Genomic DNA, 24740 nt, shown 5'->3' on the forward strand with positions numbered 1-24740 from the left:
ACCGTTGCCATCAGCACTCTTCAGACCATCAGATGCGACCTTCCACTTCCCTCTCACGGACCAGACCCACGCAAATGACCTCAGGGAATAGCAGCAAGAATTTGCATAAAGGCTGACTGTCAAATCTTCTTGGAGTAGTTTGAACCCTACTGTGTGCTGGGTGCAATGCTAGGCTCCCAGGTACTCCATTTCCTTTCATCCTCCCGGCAGCCCAACGGGTGGGCTACTATTCCCATTTTGTGGATGAGGGGAGCGAGGCTCAGAGTGCCCATGTGAGTTGCTCAACATCAGCACAACTGGGAAGTGACAGCCTGGCTCCACGTCCTGTGCTCTCTCTTGGGACCTCACGGTCCCTTCCCGGGACTCCGGGCTGGAGTGGTTTGAATGCAATTGTTGGAATCTTTCCCATTAGGAATTCAGGAATTACATTGTCCGAATCCTTCGTTTTACAGATCGAATGAGTTAGCAATATGAATGTGTGTCTAGACACTGGGTAGTTGTCCTGTGAGTGTGGGCTTCTTGTCCTTTGCAGATTAGATGTTTAGGGAGGTTTCAGGATATGCCCTGATTACCTGCCAGAGGTTACACAGCAAGTTCGTTATAAACCTGTTCCCGAAGGCTGCTCTGGGCTTCTGATCTTTTCACACGCCCCTCCTCCTACCTCCCCAGCCAGGGAAGGTTTAGAAGTCCACGGCTGTAGTGTCAATGACAAAGAGAAAGAGGAAGAGCTCTCAGGCCTACAGAGGCCCTTAGTTAGAGGCTTACATAGTTCAGAAGGAAATTGAGAAAGTCTAGAAGTCCCCAGTCCCCTACACCCCTGTCCCCTCCCTGCCCCTCCTCCTCCTAGATAGGGATGGGGATGTAAGAGAAAACCTCTCTGGATGGCTAGTATTCTGATTACAGCCAAGCAGTGTTTATTCAACCCTGCTGGCTGCCAGGCATCCAATCGCAGCCCTTTAGGCCCTGGCAGGTTCGTGAGAGACCGAGAAACAACCACACACTGAAATCTGAGAGTTCAGTGCCAATGCTGGGGTCAGCATCAGGTGCTGTGGAGTCTCAGGATCAGGAAAAACGAGGTTGAGTGATGTCTTCAAGGCCACAGGGCTGGCAGGGGCTTTCTGTGATGTCTTCACATGGTGATGCCTCAGCAGAAAATCCCTGAAAATGTCCACTCCAGTGTTTGTCAATGAGCAGCGACCTTTTAAGGTTCCCACGAAAATGATTATTGCAGCAGACTCCTGGGTGGCTCAGCTGGTTAAGCGCAGGAATCTTGGTTTCAGGTCAGATCATGATCTGGGGTGGTGAGATGGAGCCCTCCCCACCCCCAGCCAGGCAGCCAGGCTAGAGCCTACTTAGGATTCGGTCTCTCCCTCTCCCTCGGCCCCTCCCTCCCCTGTGTGCGTGCTCTCTCTCTCTCTCTTTCACACCCCTCCTCCCCCGAAAATGATTATTACAGGTGAGTGGCTGGGGTGAGTAGGGGTATGGAGCCAATGACAGGGAGCAGCCACAAGCCTGTGTGTGACACTGAAGTCACTGCCAGGATTTGGCTCTCATTTCTGTTGCACAGACTCGCATCCGTGCTTACATGGGACTTGCTTTTCAGAGGGCTTTGCTTGGAGAGGCAGGACCGGGGTGAGGGGGGTGGGCATTGAGGGCTGCTGTGTGGGGCTGGTTGTTTTGACTGGGCATTCAGGGGGTGAACCCAAGGAGTAATGGTAGTGGCAAGAGCTAATTTAATGGCCTCTCTGCAGGATCTGGGCTGGATCTTGGAGATGGGAGAGGGGCTGATGTGTGTGTGTGTGTCTCCCACCTAGAACCTGGTCAAAGGCTAATGGGAAGAGGGAGCAAATCAGGAGGAGGCTAGGCTCATATTGAATCTTCCCACTATGCCAGCAAGTCACTTGATATTTATTCCCATTTCAAGGATGAGAAGGCAGAGGCTCAGGGAACATCAAGGTCACACAGCCTGTAAAAGTTAGAACTCAAGCCTGTCTAGGCTCCATTTTCTCATCTGTACATGGTTATGTGTTTGTGTGTGTGTGTGTGTGTGTGTGTGTGAGAGAGAGAGAGAGAGAGATAGATAGAAGGGGAGGCTTAATTTTTTCTATTTTAATGAGAAAATGCTATGGAGGGGGTAGGGAAGGGGAGAGGAAAGGATGCTGGCAGTTTCTATTTCTAGGAATAAAGGTTCCACATTTCTGGAGCTGTCTCTCTTTGTTTGGAAAATGCACCAGGATGGGCGTCTATACAAACACAAGCAAGTCCCCGCCTATTGTCCTTGGGGAGGAAGGTGGGGTCACCCCAATCTCTACACAGAGGCAGGGGACTACACAGAACACTGATGTAGTTCTCTTTAATGATGTAAATTGGGGTCTTCTTCTTCTTTTTTTTTTCTTTTAAAGATTATTTATTTATTTATTTATTTGACAGACAGAGATCACAAGTAGGCAGAGAGGCAGGCAGAGAGAGAGAGGAGGAAGCAGGCTCCCTGCAGAGCAGAGAGCCCGATGTGGGGCTCGATCCCAGGACCCTGGGATCATGACCTGAGCTGAAGGCAGAGGCTTAACCCACTGAGCCACCCAGGTGCCCCAAATTGGGGTCTTCTTAATGGACCTTCACCCTTGAGGAGTAGGGGAGAAATAGCTCTGGAGAGAGACTCTAGCTGGATAGGAGCTGCCTCCCTGGGGCCTATTGAAGATTAAATAACGGGAGCAAGGAAGGTACAGGGACCCTGTATGACTGCCTCCTCTGAGCAAGTCATTCATTCATTCATTCATCCCTGTGTGTCCTGGGCTCTGCTAGGCTTTGGGACTACACTGGTGAATTGTCCCAAGTTGAACCTTGTGTTGTGGGGGGAGGTGGGTGAAAAAGGCAACAAAGCAGCCCCAAACAGGGTAGCTAAAATTGGAGCTGACTGTTGGACTTGTGAAGCTGGGGTTTTGATCTCAGGATGGCGGGAGAAGGAGAGGCTCTGAGTCATCTTAATCTCTGGATATTTTAAAATTGGGAAAATCAAATGGATGCTAAGATAAGCTTACAGTTAGACTCTGGAATCAGGGAAATGTAGTTTCGAGGTGCGTTTGGCTAGTAGAGATGATCTTTTTAATTTTAATTTTAATTCCTACAGGTGGGGATTGCATTCCGAACTTCCTTGGCCCTCACCACTCCTGGGCAGCCCCGCCTGAATCACATACGTACCTTATCGGCCACCTGCCCAGCCCCAAGGACTAACAGAGTTTTCCACTCTAACTGTAGATGTTACAGAGCTTCGAGAATCTATTTATTCAAGTATCAATGAACCAAAAGCAGATTTGCAGAATGAAGCAAGGTTTTCAACTGTGAACTTTTCTCTGATTCTCATTGTAATGGAATAATGTGATCTTGATTGGTGACCTTTATCGATAATAATGATGATTGGTGACACATAATTGTGAATAAGCTGACATTCACTTTCCATTCATTGCACATACGGTTACTGAGAGCTGCTGTGTGTCAGCACATTTGTAGGTCTGGGGATTACAGCGGGGAGGAAGACAGACAAAAATGGAACTTGAATTTCAGTGTAGGTGGAGGGAGATAGACAGTAGACAAGATACAGGAATAAAATGCGTAGTCTATGCGATGACGATAAGTACTAAGGAGAGAAGTGGGAAAGAGTAAAAGTGCTGGAAGAAGAGATGGGGTTGCATAGGGAGGCCGTCATAGGTCTCACTGAGACAACGACTCAAGACTGGATTAAGTGAGGAAGGTGGCCACCTAGGGCAAAAACCTTCTAGGGAGAGAAAACAGCAAGTGCAAAGGCCCTGAGGTAGGACTGGCCTCATGTGTTAGAATGGGTGTTAATACATCAGCACTGCTCTAAGCTCTTTCACTCCATTGAGGGAGGTACCATTATTGCTCCCATTTATAGATGGGCAAACTGTGGCCAGAGAATCTCAGGAACTTGCCCTGGATTAAGTAAAAGGCAGAGCCAGGTGTCTAACCCAGGCAGTCTAACTCCAGAGCTTGTGTCCTTAAATACTAAGCTATGTTAAAGAAGTGATTTCACTAGTCTGGGTAGACCCAGGTACTAAAGATTTACACCTCCAGCTCTAAGCTGCCTTCCCAACACTGGAGGAAAACCCTGGGTGTGGCAGGGGAGGGAGTGACTCAGGCCTTGGCTGGCTTCCTGCTGAGTCACTGCTGATGGGCTGTGGAGGGAGGCCAGTGGCACTCAGGCTTTACCTCCTCATGCTGGCAGGTTCCTGCCCTTGTGGTGGGGGATGCCTGGCAGCGGGCCTTAACCACACACCATCAGTGGACGGATTCGTCTGACTTTCCCGAGAACTTCCTTGTGAAATTGTGGGTGGGCTCCATTTCCTGGAGTTGTCCCACAGCCAGCAAGGGGGAGCAGCCTTGGAGACTGACTTTCTGCCCAACCTAGCCCTGAATTCTCCAAAATGTCTTGGATGGACAACATTTTGTCCCTTGTCAGGCTGACTGTCTCTCATCTCGGGTTGAACCATCTAAGAGCAATGAGCTGTGTGTTTGGCAGGCTCCTGCAAAGACTATGGGACCCCGGGGAGCCATACACACCACCCTGGGCCTCATGATGCTTACCCTCTTGACATATTCCTTCACAGATACAGCAGGGAGGGAATGGGTAAGTGCTCCACTAGGTACATGGAGTCTGTTACAATTTTAAAATAGGGATTCATGAATAATAATAGCTAACCTGTCTTGAGCCCTTACCATGTGCCAGTTTTCTCAGCACATAATATGTGTTACCTAAGTTCCAAAACTCCCCCAACACCTGATAAGAGAGATGCTTTTACCACTTTATAGTTATGAAAATGGAGGCACAGAGATGTCCCAGCTAGGAAAGGGCAGAAAGGACATAAGGCACAAAACCCGGGAGTCGGGAAGGTGCAGGCTGGATTTGGGGAGCTCTGACGGGCTGGTGGAGAGCAGAGGGTGGACAGGGAGTACGGTGAGAGATGAAGTTGTTGGATGAGAGACGGCGCCAGGGCCAGACCACGAAGCTGGACTTGAGCTGGTGGTGGTTGGGAACCACTGAAGATTTTTCAGGGTGCCCCCTTTGGTGCCCCAAGGCTGTAGCTTTGTTGCTTTGGTTTAGGGTCACCTTGGCACATGAATCATGGGGATGGAACAGAAGTAGTAGGAAGAACTCAGACTTTCCGTGATGAGATATCTCATTGGTTTAGAATTCTCTGTATTTGCTGAACTTTTGCTGCAGAATATCCTTAAAGAGCTGTATGTTCCGGGAGACGTCCTGACAGGTGCTGCCCACAGCTGGTGGGTCCTCTCCTGTTGTGCGCCCCCTTTCCGGCCCCACCCCTCCTGATTCAGCTCTTTCCCCAGCTTTTACCTCTTAGTTCCCCAGTTGTAATGGAGACAGTAGCTGCTTCTGTCCAGTTAGCATTTCTACCTTTCTCTCGTAAACTTCTCCCTGTTCTCAGTCTGTGATCTACTGAGCTTGCCTCATGCCCCCTTCTTGTGGTAGGCCCCATTAGTTACCTCCCCAATCCAGTCTTCCTCTTCTATGCCTTAAAAAACCCCAGTTTCATTCTGGGTGATGTCACCACATGGCCAGCCCCAGGCAACGGATCATAATATGTCTAAACCCACAACGGCCCTGTTTCCTACCTTCCCAGACTCCCTTGCAGCGAGGGGCATCCATGTGACCCAGATTTTGTCAACAAGACCTGAGGGGAAGCCGGCTCTGTGGCTTCCGAGAAAGTTTTTGATTTTTTGACAAAAGGGAACAGTTCCAGCTTCCTCCCCATGACAGCCCCTTTCCCCTCCCCACTTAACCACAGGCATGATAGCTAGAGCTTTTGGCAGCTGGAAGGGTGTCCACTGAGGATGGCCAGCCACCATCATGTGGAGGAAGCCTGCCTTCTGAGGAGAAAATACAATCAAACAGAAAAGCGACAGGGTAGGGAGATAAAGAGGAAGAGAAAAGTTGAGGCCTCATTTGAATATTTAGCTACATAGAAAACTGGCACCATGCCTGGAATTCCAAGTTATGTGAACAATATACATGCTTTTCTTTTTTCCTTATGCTTGTTTGAGATGGACTTCCATTACTTGGAACCAAAGGCCCAGGTCTCCTGTCTTGAGGGTGAATGTCCAGGAGGACTCCCAACCTTCCTCTGCCTGTAACCCCTATGACCTTGACCAACGATTGTGATGGGCATGAGGGTTCCATCCACATGTCATCCACCCACCCACCCTCAACCTCTGCACATCAGACCCTCAACCCAACCTCATCCCTACGGCCCACCCCCACCCTTCCCCATCTCTACCCTTTTTTTTTTCTAAAGCTTTATTTATGTTAGAAGGTGGGAGAAGGGCAGAGGGAGAGAATCTTCTTCCTTCTCAGTCAAAAACTGGACCAGGGGAAAGAAGAATGAGGAAAGCCGGGGTGTCACCATATACCAAGGCCACTTCCACTCCCTGGTGTCCTCAGAAGGCCCTGGCAACACGGCTGTTTGAGAAACACAGAGATTAAGAAAGGGAAGTCAGAGAGAAAGCAGCGAGCTGGGTGCGCAGGGGTGGGGTGGCACGGGGTCGTCTGATCTGGGAGGGAACTTAGAGGCCATGCACTCCTTCTCTGGTTTGTCAATTCATACAACACATGGTTTGTGCCTTTCTTCTTGACGTAGACTTGCCATAGGAGATTATGTTAGTTTCAGGGGTACAACCTAATGTTTTGGTATTTGTATATATTATGAAATGATCACCACAGTAAATCTAATGAACATCCCTTATCACACATAGTTATAAATCTTTTATTTCGTGTTTTTTAAAAATATTTTTGTTTTGTGTTGAAAAATATTTTTTAGAAGATTTTATTTATTTATTTGACAGAGATCACATGTAGGCAGAGAGGCAGGCAGAGAAGAAAGGTGGGGGGGGGGAGCAGGTTCCCTGCTGAGCAGAGAGCCCGATGTGGGACTCGATCCCAGGACCCTGAGATCATGACCTGAGCTGAAGGCAGAGGCTTAACCCACTGAGCCACCCAGGCACCCTGTGATGAAAACTTTTAAGATCTATTCTCTTAGCAACTTTCAAATATGCATCACTGTATTATTTACTATAGTCACCATGCTGTGCCTTACATCCAATGACTTACTTATTTTATTACTGGACGTCTGTACCTTTGGAGCCCCTCACCCATTTCATCCACCGCCACTCCTCCCACCTCTGGCAGCCACCAGGCTGTTCTCCATTCAACCCCTTTTTGTTGAGCACCTCCTTTGTGCCAGACTCTGACATGATCCGACCTTCTCAATGCAGGGGAGGAACTGTGAAGTACATATACGAAAAATATAAAAGAAAGAAGCTGCCTGGTGAGTGTCCATCTTCCCTCAGGTTTCTCAAAGAGACAATGACCTTGAAAATAAAACAGACAAAGTCCAGATTGGCGATGAGAGAGCCTCACTCTTGGGTGGGATTTGGGACCTTAAAATGAGGTGTCACATTGGGATTTCGAATCTCTATTCCTGGAAACCTTCAAGAATGAATACCTAAACCATGGACTCATCTTTAATAGGCAGCTCTGTGGAGGCCCTGCATAAAGCAAGGGCTTCTGAGTGAACAGACTGAGGTTTGAATCCCGAGTCCTTCGTTCCCTCCCCCTTCCCTCCCTCCCTCCAACCCTTCCTTCCTGAGATCAAGGCTTTTATTTTATTTTATTTATATATTTAATTTTTTATTTGAGTATAGTTGACGTACAATATTATATCAGTTTCAGGGCTACAACTGTTGATTCACAATCTCTATATGTTATGCTCTACACACCCCAAGGGTCATTACCATCTGTCATGATGGAACGCTGTTACATCACCATTGACTGTGTTCCCTACACTGTACCTTTCCTTCTCAGGACTTACTCATGTCACAACTGGAAGCCTGCATCTCCCACTCCCCTTTACCCATTTTGCCGTTTCCTTTCTTGAAATGTGTGGGTTAGACAAATTGTGAAACCTCTCTGAGCCTCAATTTCCTTAGAGTTACTGTGAACATTGTATGAATATAATAATACTATAATTTTTTTGAGGGCTTAACTATATTCTGATTCTGATCGAAGCTCTATAAGCTTATTAACTTATTTATCCTTACAACAAATGAGGAGACCAAGGCCCTTCAGAAAGGTCAAATACTTTGCTGGTCCATTGTAGAGGCTGGCTTTGAATTCATCAAGTCTGGTTCTAGAGCCTATGCTTGTAAGCCGTTCACTTACTGCTGCCCTTATTGGTAGGATGGAGATGACTCACTCATTTTCATCCCTAGAGAGGATATTGAAGTGGTAAAAGGCATGGGCTCTGGAGCCAGATTACTGTGTTTCACAATAAAGATATATCTATAGATAAAAACTGTAGATGAGATGTAGATATAGACATTAAATCTGGAGCCAGAGTCCTGGTTTATCACTTATAAGCTGCACTACCTGAGTTGTGAACAAATGATTTACATTCTCCATCCCTATCTTGGTTTCTCATCTGTAAAATGGAGAGGGTTTTTATGAGGATTGAGTGAGTTACACAAAAAAACTTAGAATTGTACCTGGTTCATGGGAAGTCCTCTGTGGATGCTGTCACTGCTGTCTTTCAGGGGTGAGGTCATCACTCCCTCAGGGCGGCCTCCCCTTCCGATCTGAATGACTATCCTCCCTGTTAATCACCCACGTAACACCCTGCTCCCTTCTTAGGTAGCACATAGGACTCACACCACTGTATTTCTGCTGTATTTCTAAGAGATAGAAAACCATGACAGAAAGCTTTCTTATCACTTAGAATTTCTGTCTGATGCATATTGGAAGAGTTTTCTTTGAAGGCTTATTTAGACATAGATTTTTCCAAAGATTTATTATTATTATTTTTTTTTTAAAGAAAGAGAGAGACTGAGAGACTGAGAGAGAGAAAGGGTGTGTGGAGGGGCAGAGGGAGAGAGAGGGAGGAAGAATTTCAAGACTGCTCCTTGCTGAATGCGGAGCCTGATGCAGGGCTTGATCCCATGACCCTGAGATCACGACCTGAGCCAAAACCAACAGTTGGACGTTTAACCAACTGAGCCACCCAGATGCCCTTAGACATAGATATATTTTTTAAGAGATTTAATTTTTTGTAAGTAATCTCTCCATTCAGTGTGGGGCTCGAACCCACAACTCTGAGATCAAGAGTCACTCGCTTCACCAACTGAGCCAGCCAGGCGCCGCTAGACATGGAGATTTATCATGTATCGAGCTGCTCTGTTTCCTTGCCTTTAGTTCACAATAACTTCTCACTTCAGTGCCAAATCAGCATAGAATCTTTTTGAAGCCATAAGTGATGATTAAAATCCGCCCCTGTACCGCTAACAATGCGCAAAGCTCAGGGAAAAGGGAGAAGAGATGGAGAACCATGAGCAGGTTCGTGCATGTGCAGTCAGCGCCAGCTACATCCCAACCATCACCTGGCTGCAGCAATTTGAGATACCACCGATTACAACACACGACCTTCCTTCAGGAGTGTGGAAATATGAAAAAAAGGTGGCATACATTTGATGATGAGATACAATATTAAAACTGAAATGTCCTCCCCTGCCACCACCACCCGGTTGCATGGCTCTTTATTTGGTTTTCCAAAAGCCCACCATGGTTTAGGTCAAAACTATGTAGGTTTTCCTTCTAAGTATGAGTTAGTAATGACTTTGTGTCAGTTAATGCAATGCTATCTGCTGTAAAAGATAAATCCTAAAACTGCATCAGTTAACATTATAAACATGATACATTTTACAGGTCAAGAAATGAGGCTCCAAGATGTGAAATGACTTACCCAGGACCACGTTGCTTTGTAGACATGGTGCTGGAGAAGAGCCTCATCTACCTATACTCTTCCCATTACATCCACTTGCCTTTTTGAATTATACAAGAAAGGCAAAGGGAGAGAGAGAGAGAGAAATACACTATAGTCCTTTTCATATGGGGCTGAATCACTTAGAGGGTATCCTTTGCTTCTTCTGAGGCTGGAGATCTCACCTGTCATCAGTTACCTCTTACAGTGGATCTGAGGGGACCAGGATACAGTGTTTGCTGCCTGACAACAGCCTGGGTTTCTTCTGGATGGGTCTGGCTACAATGTACTCTTACGGGTATATGACATTTGGGAGCAGTTATTTTGACAATGAAGATAAATCTATAGATAAAAATTGTAGATGAGATGTAGATACAGACCTTAAAAAGAGACTTAAAAAATAAAAACACTCAGACACAATGTGTAGAATCTGACTGAGTCCTAGTTTGAAAAACCAACATCAAAAAAGTGTTTGGGGGAGGCGCCTGGTTGGCTTAGTCAGGGGAGTATGTGACTCTTTATCTTGGAGTTGTGGGTTTGAACCCCATGTTGGGTGTAGAGATTACTTAAAGATAAAATCTTTAAAAAATATTTGGGGAACAATTGTGTGTATTTCAGTATGGATATAACATTTGGGTATACGGAGGAATTATTGTTAATTTTCTTGTGTAGGATAATGCTGTTGAAGTTATGTAGAAAACTGTCTTATGTTTTAGAGATATGTACTAAAGCATTTAGGGATGAAATATCATGAAATGTGTACTTTAAAACATCATCAACAAAAACAACAGAAAAATTGATGAAGCCAACTTGGCAAAATGTTAAGAACTGTTAAATGTTGGTAGTAGGTTTGAGGATGTTCATTTTATTATTTTTTCCTCTATGACATTCACTGTTTGAAGGAAGACAGTGGGGAGTATTTCTCTTTTTTCTTTCCTTATTGAAGTATAGTTGATAGACAATGTTCCATCAGTTTCTGGTGTACAGCATAGTGATTTGGTGATTCTGTCTAGGGCGCCGGGGTGACTCATTTGGTTAAGCAACTGCCTTTGGCTCAGGTCATAATCCTGGAGTTCCGGGATCGAGTCCCTCATTGGGCTCCCTGCTCAACAGGAGTCTGCTTCTCCCTCTGACCCTCTCCCTTCTCAGGCTCTCTCTTTCTCACTCTCTCAAATAAATAAATAAAATCTTTTAAAAAATTCTATGCATTACTCAATGCTCACCATGGTAAGTGTAGTCACAGTCTCTCACTATACTCGTATTTGTCTTGTTGCATTTACTTATTGATTGATCAATCAATTTTCTTTATTCCTTTCCCCCTTGACTGTAACTCCATGAAAACAGGCATCTTGCTAGTTTTGATTATTCCTCGCACCTGTATTCCTGGCATCTAGCACAGTCTCTAGCACACAGTTGGATTTTTAATTTTTGTTCTGCTAAGCTCAACTCTCACTGATGAGATTTGGCCTTTCTCCATCATTGCCAGCCTTTGTTTTGGTTCTTTCTGATTCTGGCTGCATTTTGGGCCCTGCAGATTCCCCCATCTACAGCTCTCCCCAGTCTTGTCTTGGTCTATCCCTGTGTTCTATCCTATAGGCAGGAAGCAGAAGTCTGCTGGTGGCCCACATGCCCATCAGTTTGATCGCCAGAGTGCATCCAGCTCCCACCCTCTCCCGTGATTTACTGCCATCACACTCCGGAACCCTGGAGGGCAGGGACCTTCCCCTGCACCTCTAGGTAGCTGCTGAAGTGCTTGGCAGTGCACAGAACTGGTGCTCTGAAACCATTTGTTTCTTGACAACTTGTATTTCCCTTCCTGGCCCTACTTCACTCCTGTTAGATGGGGAATACTTTCATGTATATATTTATTTTCTCCATTTTATTTTTAATTATATAAGTAACAATTAGAAACTGGAAAAAAACTGAAAGAAAAAGAATGAGAATGAGCTGAAATCTCGTCTCCTGTTAACATTTGCTTGGATTATTAACCTAGCTCTGTGCATATATTAAAATGTTTTTCTCTCTATAAAATGAGATTGCTTTTTTCCTGCTTCCTTCCTTCAGTAACATGGAGAAATGGAGAATATGCTTCCAAAGCAATAGGTACATATCTAGACCATCGTTTTTAATATCTATAAAGTATTCCATTGTAAGGCTATACTGTAATTTATGTAACCAGTCCCTTATTGGTGGGCATTTTGGTTGTTTGTAATTTGCTCTGCACTGAATGTCCTTTGCATCTCTCTCTCTGTGCACTTCGCACTCACCCTGCTGTTCATTTCAGTAGGCTTTTTTTTTTGAGTCCCGTCTGTGTGCCAGGCTCTTTTTTTTTTTTTAAAGATTATTTATTTATTTATTTGACAGACACACACACACACACACACACACACACACACACACACACACGAGGAATACAAGCAGGGGGAGTGGGAGAGGGAGAAGCTGGCTTCCCATCAAGCAGGGAGCCCAATGTGGGGCTCAATCCCAGGACCCTGGGATCAAGACCTAAGCCAAAGGCAGATGCTTAATGACTAAGCCACACAGGTGCCCCTGCTAGGCTCTTTTTTATTCAGTGGAGAGACAGCAACAGTGGATTTTCTGTGGTAAAGATGACTTTACTATTGTTATTATTATTATTACTAAGGACTTAATGCACATTGCCACTGCCTCCCGAGAGACTAGATTAGCTTCCATTCCCACCTGCGATGTGTGAGTGTGTCCCTTGCCCCATCCTACCATTGTCTTTAAGAGCCACCTCTGCAGGGAGGTGCCTAAGAGTGTGTCTGGCCATCTGCTGCCTGCTCTCTTTCTCCTTGGGATTCTTTCCTTGGCCACATCCATCTCAGTATCAGTTCTGGCCTTTCGCGCTGCTCTTGTCTGGCTAAATGACTCTAGCTTTCCGCCTGCCTCGGAGCAGGACTTTAATTTTGAGGTTCCTTGCAGATATTTCCTCTACTTGCCATGACCCCAGGCAGTGGGTCCCCACAGACGGCCACCACTCTTCAGTCTCCAAATAATGGGCTCAGACAACCAGAGGACAAGAAGCAGGCAGAAGTCTGGGGTTCCATGGCTGAAGGCAGGTTTTATTCTTCCTTTGCTTCTTGGATTTTATTAATACCCTCAGGGAACAGTCAGGGGCCCTCCCTCGATCTGTATGCAGGAGATCTAGCCATAGCTGGTATTGAATCTTAGCCTTGGCCTAAATCCTCCCAGGACAACAGAGATGACCCTTGGCTCTCAAGGATAGTGCAAAGTGAGCAACCATGTGTTTGGGTTAGGCCTTGGAAAAAGGGGGTCAGTGGTCCTATGGAAAGGGCATTCTGTTCTGAGAGTCTGAAGCCCAGGGTCTCTGAGCCCTGGCTCTGCCTGTTCATGTGACCATACTAATCAGTCTTTGGGGTATCTTCCCTGCTCACTGCCACCAGGTCTGTGCATCTGCCCTCCAGTCGGGGGAGTGATCTTTGGTGGTCATTTTTATATAATATGACCCTGTCCCTTTGCCCACATTGATTGGACCCGAGATGGGCATAGGATTCAAACTGGGCCAGATTTCTCCTGCAAATGGGGATTTGAAATGATCTGGGGCTCATTGTAATAACCTGAAACAGAGGTGGGGAGAACCAGAAGTGAGTGCACGAAAATACAGAGAATGGATGCAGGATGGATGGCCTGTAGGGGAGAAGCAAGAGGCAGGTGTGGAGAGACAACTGGCCTGGATCCTACTGGGTTCCCAGCCCTCGGTGCCCTGGCTGTCTTCCTGCCTTGGAGTCTGTGAGACACCCCAGTGTTCTCAGAATAAAGCCCCCCTTTTGGCTTAAGCTATTCCTGTAACCTGCAAACAAGCAAACACAAATCTTACCTAACATGGTGATTGGAGCTAAATGTCAATCTTTCCGAGCCCACGTCTCAGGGTTGTTGAGGGGCCAGGTGAATTAATGTTTGTAGCGCTGTAGTCCAATGTCCAAGCTGATTCGTCAGAACCTGTGGCTGACAGGTTAAAATATTTTGAGTATTGTCATTGCCTGTATGTGAAAGAACTTTATAAACTTTAAAACAGTATAACCTTGTGTGTGTCCGTGTGTGTGTGTGCAAGTGCATATGCGTGAATACCTATATATATCCTATGTCCCATCCTAGTCCCCATTCTGACTTTTCCTATAAACTTCTCCATGACTTTAGACCATTTGTCCTCTTCCTCTTGGCCTTCACTATCATTTCTTTATCAATAAAGTTGGGTGGAATGCATGACCTCTAAACTCCCTTCAAGCTATGAGAGTGGAAATTTAAATCCTGCATATGGTCCAGGCCTGCAGAGAACACAACTGTTTTGGGCTGGTGCTGAAGGTCTAGAGGCTAGGAGCCGGGGATGTTCCCCTGTAACAAATTTCAGGCTGGGTTAGGGAGTCAGGCAGGATCCTTTCTCTGCTCTACCCTGTTTAGGTTTATGTTTCTGCCCTGTGGATGTCTTTTTTTTTTTTTTTTTTAAAGATTTTATTTATTTATTTGACAGACAGAGATCACAAGCAGGCAGAGAGGCAGGCAGAGACAGAAGAGGGAGCTCCCTGCTGAGCAGAGAGCCCGATGCAGGGCTTGATCCCAGGACCTTGGGATCATGACCTGAGCCGAAGGCAGAGGTTTTAACCCACTGAGCCGCCGAGGCTCCTCTGCCCTGTGGATGTCTTGCTCCAGGCATAATGAGTCTTCAGGTTGTCACTGTGTCAGAAGGGACCAGAGTAAGGGAAATCTAGCTTTGCTAGAAAAGCCAAGACCTTGAGGACACCTGTTGTGGCATTACCAATGCTGGGCTCACAGCTGGTTTATAAACTCCTCCTCTCTGCTGGATTTCCCTGCTTAGGACCATAATCAAGTTGGAACCTGGCCCAGGATCAGCCCAACTTGGCTTACTTTTCCAGGGCTGAGGCTCAAGGCATTTTGCTTCATGTTCTTTATGTCTTTGGTGACGTTAAACTTCAAGTCTTGGCTAAATCAAGAGTATTGACATTTCTTAACAGTCCAGCAATTAATGGAGGTCATGTGGAAAGGGTGGAAGCCCAGAATGAAGGAGGTTTTATTTTCTCTCCTGTGGAGAGAGAGAGGAGTATCAAGAAAGACTGCAAGACAGAAGCCTTACTGCTAAAGCACTTCTGATATCTAGAGCAGCTGTGTTACCATTAACAAGTCACTTAACCTCTCTGAGCCTCCATTGCTGTATCTATAGAGTGAGCAGGTTGGACTGGATGGCCACCAAAATTCTCTGTGTGTGTTACATTTTACATTTCTCTGAATTTCAGGATGATAAACCGTGAGAGCATAAACAGCATATTTCAACAGAGTGGATGCAAGCCTTCAAAAAAAAATGATGAAAATGCCAAAAATGGAGGCAAATAATGGCAGCAGATGAAGAAAGATTGGGGGGAAATGAGGAATTTGTCTGTTCTTGTCCTGAAATCGTTCATTTACTATGTACATGGGGGAATTGAGGGCTATCAGAATTATGCAGCTCTTGACACGGCTGAAGGCTAAAGGGTCAGGTGGGAGACGTTCAGGGTGGGGATTAAAGAGGGACTTCTGGGCTAGGGATGCCTGCCCCGGGAAGCCAGCATGTAGTGGTCAACACAAGCTTCGGCTTCAGGCAGACCTGTGCCTCCTAGTTCTCTCCCCTGTGTGTCTTTGAGCCAGCTGATTACCCTAAACTGTACTTGCTTTCGTTCCTTAACCAGAAAACGGGGATCACGAGAGTGTCCCTGGCATAGGGTGTTGGTAAGGATTGAAGATCAAGGGTCTCAAGTAGCTTGCACAAGAGCCTCGTACATAGTTCGCAGCCGATAATAGCAGTAGATATTATTACTGAAGTTTTTACCCTCTCTCTGTCTCGGCTTATAGTTTCCAAGTAAGTGAAAGAAGACTCTGAAGGTATTCTGCTTATCAGTGATAGTCTAGGCCTTTTAAAATTCATTTTGCTTCATAGAGAAAAGAAAATCCCATCAACTCAGACGGAACTGGAGAGCAATTTCTCAAGCGTAGTTGGAGGCAGCTCACTGCCCTCGGATCACCTGTGTGCTTTCTCGTGCGGACTCCTGAGCTTCCATCCTAATTACAAGCAGAAATCTGATTCTGGGTCTCTGAGGGGGGCCCAGAAAGAAACACGTCAGCCAAACCCACAGATAAAGGCTGAGAGTCAGGGAGGCGTCCTGTCCTGCCAGCCAACAGACTAGGCCAGTGCTTCTCAAACTTGAATGTCTATAGGAATCTACTGGGAATCTTGTTAAAATGCAGATTCTGTTTCAATAGGTGTATTAGGGTTCTTTAGAGAGACAGAACAGATAGGAAATATATACATTAATAATATAGAGTACAAAGATATATATAGTACATGTAAGTAATATATAATATAACAATAATATTAATATTATCATATTAATATATACTATATAATAGTATATATAATATAAATATATAATGGTAATATATATTAGTATATATAATATATAATTGTAATATATGTTAGTATATATAGTAATATATAGTATGTATATTAGTAATCTACAATACACATGATATGTAGTATCTATTATATATATATAAATATATACATTGAATAAAGATGACGTTTTGGTTCATGCTATTATGGAGACTGAGAAGCTCCAGATCTGCCATCTGCCATTTGGAAACCCAGGAAAGCTGGCTGTGTAGTTCAAAGTCCTGAGAGCCAGAGAGCCAGAGCTGAGGGTGTGAATTTCAGTTTGAGTCTGAAGGCTGGAGAACCAGGAGCTCCAAAGTCAGGAGAAGATTGAGGTTCCAGTTCAAACAGTCAGGCAGAGGAAGAATTCAGCCATCCTCCACCTTTCTGTTCTAGTCAGGCCCTTAACAGATAAAGTCCACCCATATCGGGGAGAGCAATCTGCTTTACACCCCTCCCCACCCCCATTCACATGTGAATCTCTTCCGGAAGCACCCTCACAGATATACCCAGAAATAATGTTTAACCAGACAGCTGGGCATCCTGTGGCTATTCAAGTTGACACACAAAATTAACCATTAACGTAGAATTTCTGGGGTTGGATCAGAAACTCTGCATTTCTAACAAGCTCCCAGGGGTCATTCATCCTGTTGGTCAGTGGACTGCACTTTTAATAGCAAGATTTTAGAGGCTCTGTAATTGTGCTGGTCATGAGGGCTCTTCATCAGACATTTCTAGCTCTGCTTTCTGGGCACGTGGTAGGATTCTACTTCCGGCTGTCCCCCCCCACCTCCCCTCCCCCCACCGTAGCTGGGTGGGGCTGGATGACTAGTTCTGGCTAATGAGAGTAAAAGGTGAGTGTCACTCCCAGGGACACATATGTCCCTTCAGGACTCTCCAGAACTCTTTTCCCTTTGTCACAGCAGTGGGCAATGTTTTAGATGGTGTCTGCTCCAGCAGATGACTCCTTGCGTAAGGATGACGTGGAGTCCAGCCCTCAGCCAACCTGTGAGGACCTGTGGTGAGAACAAGACATAGGTGTTTGTTGTTTTCAGTCATTGACATTTAGGAAGGTGTTTGTTACTGCCACATAACTGCACCTATCCTGACTGATAACATGAATCTAATCCCCATTTTACAAAAGAAGAAACTACGTCCAAGAGGAATGACTTGTCTGTATTCTGACACTGGTTAATGAAGTCTTATGTCTCTGACCTGACTCCCAATCTCTTTCCTCTTTCCATACTTCTAATGCCTCTACCACTTGGGTCTCCCAGACTCTCTGCCAGGCACTTCTCGCATGTCATTTCATTTCATCTGCACAACAATGATTTAAGGTCAGTGAATTATCATCCTATTCTTTGTGTGAGCAAATGGAGGCCAGGGATCCAATCTGATCCAAAGGACATATTCTTCCCATTACACTGCCCTGCTTCAGATCTGCCAAAAAGGGTATTTTAATAATGGTAAACACTTTATCCAGGCAGTGTTATCAATGTTTTAACTACGTTCATATTTTTAACCAACCAATGAGGACAATATTATCATCAAGAACATCCTCATTTATAGATAAGGATACCGAGGCACAGAGAACTTAATTTGTCCAAGGTCACACAGCTAATAAACAGCAGGATGATGATTTGAATCCAGGTAGCTGACTCCAGAGTCCCTCCTCATGCACTACACTTTATTGCTGTGAACAAAATTCATGCATATATCTATCTAATATGATATGTATGTACACATGTTTTATCATTCATATACATACTATACCTGTATTGTCATACATGATTTTTATTTGCTTATTTAGATTGCAGAGTATTTTCTTCCCTACTAGCAAGATGGCTACACAACTGTTCCAAGTTGATTTCTTTTTTAAAAAAAGATCTATTTATTTGAGGGAGAGAGAGGGAGAGTGTACAAGTGCAGGGAGGGGCGGAGGGAGAGGGAGAGAGAGAATCCTTAAGCAGACTCTCCGCTGAGCATGGAGCCTGATGCAGGGGCTCAATCCCAGGACTCTGAGGTCATGACCTGAGCTGAAATCAAGAGCCAGCCGTTTATCCACCTGAACCACCTAGGCACCCCCCCCCCCCCCAGTTGATTTCTTGCCCTAACTGCAGGGACCTGGGCATTCTATACATCTAGTGCAATGTGATTAAAAATTTTTTTCAACCTGGAAAAAAAAGGGACATTTCTTTTCGGTCCTGAAAAAGAATTAATTTATTGTTAACAAGCCCGGAAGGACCCAGCTGCCAGGAAGGCCTGGGATTCTGGGCCTCCTGCTCACTCTTCTCTTCTTGCCTTTATACCTCTCAACCCTTTCTTTGTTTGAGGGGATGTTCCTGCTTCAAGCTTGATTGGCTCCTGCCCCCTGCCTGCCACTTCTGGTATTCACGCAGGAGTCATTGTCAAGCCCTGGACAAAAGCTCCTTGTCCCCTGGGCTCCCCGTCTCCTTGGCACACACTCCTTGTGTTTCCAGGTACCTAAGACTCTGGGTCCTGGGTCTGTCCTGCCAGAATGTAAAGGTGCTGGGCTCGGTGGGACTTTGACTCAGGACCTAACAAGCTGGGAGAACAGAAGCCAGTGGGCTGATCCCTTTGGGTACCTAATCTTGGGGAAAGGATGGGGGTACTCAGGAGAAATGGCTCTGTTTCTGCATTCCCAGACCCTGAGGACCTACCATAGGCTTTCTTTCCGGCCCTGAAAATCTGTCACATGCAACTGTTTCTTTGTAAGTCAAACTTTGTTTCCTATCTCAACACCACACACACACACACACACACACACACACACAGGAGAAAAGAATTAGGAAAATGCTTAATGTTGTAAGTGCTTGAAGTCAGAAACAAGGAAGGCATTTGCCAAGGCACTTCCTGGCTTGGTGCATGCGCAGGTGATTAGGGCACTGTTTAAGGAGGAACTGAGGTCTGGTGGACAAACATGGAGTTCTAACCACAGCCCAGTTATTAGTCCACAGGAAACATCCTGTTACTATTATAAAGATGAAGTGCTACTTTTTTTTTTTTTAAAGAACTTTCTAAAAGTCTTCCTTTTCATTCTGATTCAGTTGAAGTCTGCGAGACAGGAAGGTCTCAGGGCAGCCATGCCTGCAACATTAGCTAATCAGACTCCCAAGAAACATTCCATTCTGCTTAGGAGGGCTTTGGAGAATGGTTTGCTCATGGTGGCTTTTAAAATAAACCGAGGGTTGCCAGCTGAATGGGCTCCCTGAGGGGCTAGTGACCTGGTTCCAGGCTGGTGGCCAGAAGGCTTGCCTCCTGGTGGGATGGTGGCTCTGCCTGTTCCCCATCCTCTGTGGATAAAATAGGAAGTCTTGTAGCCTCTGTCCCTTCCCATTTAAAACTGGGGAAACTGAGGCCCAGGAAAGTAATAACAAAAGTTAGTAGTAACAACCAACACCTAGAGCACTTTATTTTAGCTTATCTGTAAGCGTCAAGTGGTGGGGCATGGTGGCCTAGTGGCAAGAAAGATTTGGTTTCAGATCCTGGCTTTGCACTTTGAAGCTGTATGACCTTGTGTAAGTAGCTAAACCTCTCTGAGATTCCGTTTCCTGGTTTGTAATACACTGATAATGGTACCTGTTCTGCAGGGTTATTATAAGGAGTAGAAATAATGGATGTAACCTAGAGCAGTGCCTGGAACCTAGGGGGTAACTGATCAGAGGTCTTCCTTTTTATTAGGGGTACAATGCAGGCCAGCCATATGATAAATTGTGTTTTCCAGCCCTGCTTGACAGCAAGAATGGCCCAAGGAACTGGTTGAAAACAGATTCCTGGGCCTCATCCCCTGCAGTCTCTGGAGAGGCATGGGAATCTAGAGTGTAACAAGTCACGAGGTGATTCCTATCAGATGGTTTTGGAACACGTCCAGGAACCCTCTTGGCTCCTGGAACCTTCAACCTCTTGGCTGGGGTCTTTTGTTCTCTATGCACCTGGCCCCATATTCAGTAAAGCTTTAGCTTTTGCTTGAAGGTAGACATGATTAAAAGGTCAACTATCATTATACATTCTCAAAGAGAATGTGTCTTGAACTTTGCATAGTAGATTTATGCCTGAAAAGCTGTTTGCAAATGGAATTTGGGGTGTGTACGTGTGTGTGTGTTGGGGGGTGGGTGGGAGGGAGGGAGAGAACACGCATATCTCTAATACCTTAGTTTACTATTCAAAGGAATGCATTCAATTCAACTAAATGCATATTATTTGAGTGACCATTATATGCTGGGGAGACAATGATAAAGAAGATGGAGGCTCCATCTTCACTGGCTTACTTAGGGTCCATGGGGGAAGATGGTCACATAAACAGGCCCTTACAACACTGTGGTTACATAGGGTTAGCACAGGGAGCTTGGAGAGCATGGAAGGGGAAGTGTGCCCAACTTGGGGCTGGGGCATCTGGGAAGTTCTAGGGGAAGTGACAGCTGAAGGCGAGGCCTGTACACTGGAATCTAGTCTCAAAGCCCTTTGCAAAGTGAATGATCCTTACTTAATTTATCCACGTGGAAAAATGAACTTTCCCATCACGGTCACCTGGATATATTTGTACAACGGCGCAGTGGCACAGATTCTGAGTTCCTGCTAAGGACAAGGCGCAGAGTTAAGCATCAAAGGGCACCGAGGGTGACAACGGCCCACTCCTGCTGTCGGGGAGTTTATGCCACACCTCCTCAGGACTGATTTCAATTCTCATAGAGGTCATTCATCCAGTGTGATCTGTTTGTGACTGAACAGGTAGTTTATTATTTAGGTCTTAACTCCCTTTGCCGAAAAGACTGTTTATTTTCTTTCTTCATCATGTAGTAGGGAAATCCAGTTCCTCCCCACACTTAAACTTGGACATACGTTTTACCCAAGAGAAAAATCAAAGTGCACACTGAGCTCAGGGTACTGTTTGCAGATCCAAGACATGAAGCTGGGGAGGCCTGGATGGCTCTGTAGGGTCTGTAGGGTCTGTACCTGTGGCAGCTTGCAGACCTGGCAGTGCCCGTGCTAAGTCAAGTGTTCTTTCCCTCTGGGCCTCAAGGACACTAGTGCCTTTCAAACCACCTGTCTCAGCCCCAAGAAGGGAAAGAGGCAAGGGAGGAACAATTTCTTGTGAATTATAATTATACCATGTTTGAACAAAAGACGGCAAGGTATTTAAGCCAGCAGGTGAAGTCCCCACATTGACTGAGCTTGTCTGGGTGTATGGTCTGGTAGGAGCTGCTTAGACCTTTTGAGTGAACCTATGTTCCCATCTTGCAGATGGGGAACTTGAGGCACCAGAGATGTCTGGAAGCGGTGTTGAACACCTCGTGGGGTTTCCACCCTGCTAAACTCATCTTTCAAAATCTCCCCTGGATACTACCCATCACCCTCCCTCCCCTGCTTTTCAAAAGAAAAAGCCCAAAGCATCTGCCTCCTGTTTTTTGCCAAGTTGCTCCCACTTCCTGAGACCCCGCCCCCCTCTATCTGCCCGGTGAAATTCAACCCATCCTTCAAAGCCCGGCTCAGGTGTCACCTCTCCTCCTGGTTGGAATTCATCTCTCCCTCCCCGGCACTCCTTGGCTTGGCCCCTTCTCTCATTACTTCTCCTAGGGCAACAGGCTTCGCCTCCCAGATCCTCAGTTTTCTCTTTTGTGCGCTGGCATAGTAGTAACACCTACAGTCGTCTTGAAACCCTTGCAGCGCGCGGTCTTCTTCGATGATGCGATGAAAGCTGCGGGCAGAGCGAATGCTTACTGAGGCCCATTATGTGTCATGCCCGGGGTTTAAGACTTTTCTGCCGTTATTTCATGTAATTGTCAGTCGGGTCTCCCTAAAAGAGTACTAGTATTAATTTCATTCCGCAGATAAGTGGAGAGGTCCAGAGAGGTGAAATGCCGCTTCCGAGGTCACACAGCTAGTTACTAGCGGAGAGCTAGGTTTGCCATACGCCAGAGCCGGGTCCCAATCACCCGACCGGGTCCCATGCCCGCTCTCCGCCTCTCAGCCGGGGAGGATGGGGGCGGGGAGAGCACAGCACACAGCACGTCTCCTACAATTTAGGGGTTCGTTCACCCCCACGCCCACCCCCCGGGCAGGTCTAGCAGGCCTTCGCGGGATCGTTGTCTAAACGCAGGCCTGGCTGTGCCCTCGGCAGGGATCCCGGTCAACAGCTGGTGACCCAAACCCCGGGGCACGGAGCGGAGGCTGGGACGCCTGTACCGTGGGGTACCGGCTAGCGCGGCTCGAGAGCCGCCGAGCGGGTCCCGGATCCCGAGCCCCAGGAATGTGGGAGGGTTGCGCGGAGAGGGCGGGCACGGCGGGGGCGCTTCCTCTGCCCGCCGGAGGGGAGCCGCCAGGGCCCGCGCGGGGCGCGCTACCGCCCCCTCCCCGCCGCCCGCCGCCCGGCCGGTTGGGCGGGGGCGGGGGCTGTAGCGGGAGGGCGGCGAGGGGCCGCGGTGCTCTGCAGCCGCCTGGCCGGCCGGGCGGGAGGAAGCGATGAATATTCAGAGGGGGAGGGGGAAGGGAGGGGGCTGAGCGCTTGCCGCGGCTCCCTGCAGCCGGAGCCGCATGACGCGCGGAGGAGGCAGCGGGAGCCGCCGGAGCCGCAGGAGCCGGGATCAGGGCGCCGCGCGCGGGGGGTGGGCGCCGCTTGCTCCGCCCCGCGAAGCCCCTGCGCGCCCAGGGACGCGTCCCTCCCGCGGCAGCCGCGCCAGGCTCCGCCGTGTGGCCGCCGCCGCCGCCGCCGCCGCTGCCATGTCCCCGGGGAAGCCCGGGGCGGGCGGAGCGGGGACTAGGCGGACGGGCTGGAGGAGGAGGAGGAGGAGGCGGCGGCTGGAGGCGGCGACGAGGGCGCCCGGGCTCGGGCGCACGGCGGGGCCCGACTCGCGCGTCCCGGGCACGTTCCAGGGCGCGCAGGGCATGAAGCGGGCGGCGCGGGAGGCGCGGCCGCCTCCGCGCTCGCCGGGGCTGCGCTGGGTGCTGCCGCCGCTGCTGCTGCTGTTGCGCCTGGGCCAGGTGAGCGGCCGGGTGGGCCCGGGAGCGGGGGTGGGGGAGGCGGGCACGAAGGGTGGGGGCGGGACTGGCATCCCCTGCACCTGCCCGGGTGTGCCCTGTCGGCGGGGTTCGCGGGAGGTGGCGAGGGGCCCGAGGGCTCCGAGCCCCCCCTCTTGGAGGAGGCTCGCAGGAACCCAGCCGGCCTCGCGCGCCGGCGACTGAGCCCCTGCCCCGGCTGCCCAGTCCAGCGCGGCGGGATCCGGGGTCCCGGGGTGCCCGTGGCCTCCCAGTGGAAGCCCCCGTGCTGGCTCCAGGCCGTCTCTGGCCCGGCCCTTCCCGGAGCTGGTCACATCTGGCCGGCGCGGGCCCGGCTAGCCCGCCCGCGGCGGCCGGAGGGGGCGTGTTTGCGAAGGGCTCTTGTCGCGGAGCGGGGCCGGCCTGGCCGAGCGCGGCCGACCTCCGACCCGGCCTGCAGGGGCCCGAGGGGCCGGGCCGACCGGCAGCGGCGGCGGCCGGGGGAGCCGGGGCAGGGCCGGGTGCGGGCCCTCCGGGCCGAGGGGACCGCTTCTTTGGGGGGGAGTCCCCAGCTCGGTCAAAGGTGGCCCCTCGCAAGCTTTCGTCAAGGCGACGGTCCCCTTCCCGGAGAAACTGCTTGCTTCCCTGGGCGTTTATTTCGTGCTTTGTGGGCGCAGGCTCTCCCCGCACCGCCCTGTTTTCTAGCTTCGCTTTTCAGATACTGCTGTGCCTGGCATTTTGGCGACCGACCTTTCTGAAAGCGCCGTTTCCCCTTCGTAGTATTCCCATTGGGGCTGAGGCTGGGCAGCTGGGAGACGTTCCCATGTCACAGATAGGGAACTTGAGAGGGAGAAGTGAAAGAGCAGAATCACCCAGCCCTGGTCGCGGGAGCTGAGCAAGCGGGTTTGTCTTCACAGCCTTCTAGGAGCCTGCTAGGGTGCTGCACCCGCGAACGAAAGTGGCCTGGTGATACCCCTATTGTGCATTTTGTTAATGAGAATCTCGCTTGTTTTATACAAACAACAGCTCTAAGGAGACAATGTTGGAAGCCCGGGAAATGAGTTATTGGATAAGGATGGAACCTGGTTTCAGGGAAAACTTTTCAAGCACAGATACAGGATTGTCTGAGAACAGAAACACCATCCTTGGGGCCGCAAAGAAGCCTAGCAAGCAGGATAAGGGAACTGGGGCCTGGGGGCTGTAGGAACTCTTCACACCCAAAGAGTTGCTCTGGGTGCACACCTCCCCTCCCAGTTTTCTTCAGCAGACCTTGGAAGGCAGTATGACCTCCTCCTGCAGAAAACATTCAATTAGCTCTAGGGCCGGGCTTCAGTTTCCCATACCTTCTTTAACAGTGTTTGTAGGGTGGGCTAAAACCACCTGCCCCCAAGAATTGTTTGAGGAGCGTCCGCTGGCTAATGTCTGAAAGAGCTTTGTAAACATTAAAA

General features: G+C 48.2%; 1 protein-coding gene across 2 annotated transcripts in view; it reads left to right on the forward strand.

Annotated features, from left to right (window-relative positions):
• The first annotated feature begins 22787 nt into the window (after window positions 1-22787).
• Window positions 22788-24740, forward strand: part of PTPRJ (protein tyrosine phosphatase receptor type J) — a 162711-nt gene continuing 160758 nt past the window's right edge. The window contains exon 1 of one of the 2 annotated variants that reach the window (XM_032360303.1): window positions 22788-23298. In XM_032360303.1, the coding sequence (XP_032216194.1) occupies window positions 22852-23298 (447 nt within the window). In that variant the 5' untranslated portion in view covers window positions 22788-22851. The remainder of the gene's footprint in view (window positions 23299-24740) is intronic. The other variant, XM_032360302.1, reaches the window with a different exon arrangement.

The sequence above is a fragment of the Mustela erminea genome, chromosome 9 (assembly GCF_009829155.1).
Source record: "Mustela erminea isolate mMusErm1 chromosome 9, mMusErm1.Pri, whole genome shotgun sequence".
In the NCBI taxonomy this organism is placed as follows: domain Eukaryota; kingdom Metazoa; phylum Chordata; class Mammalia; order Carnivora; family Mustelidae; genus Mustela; species Mustela erminea.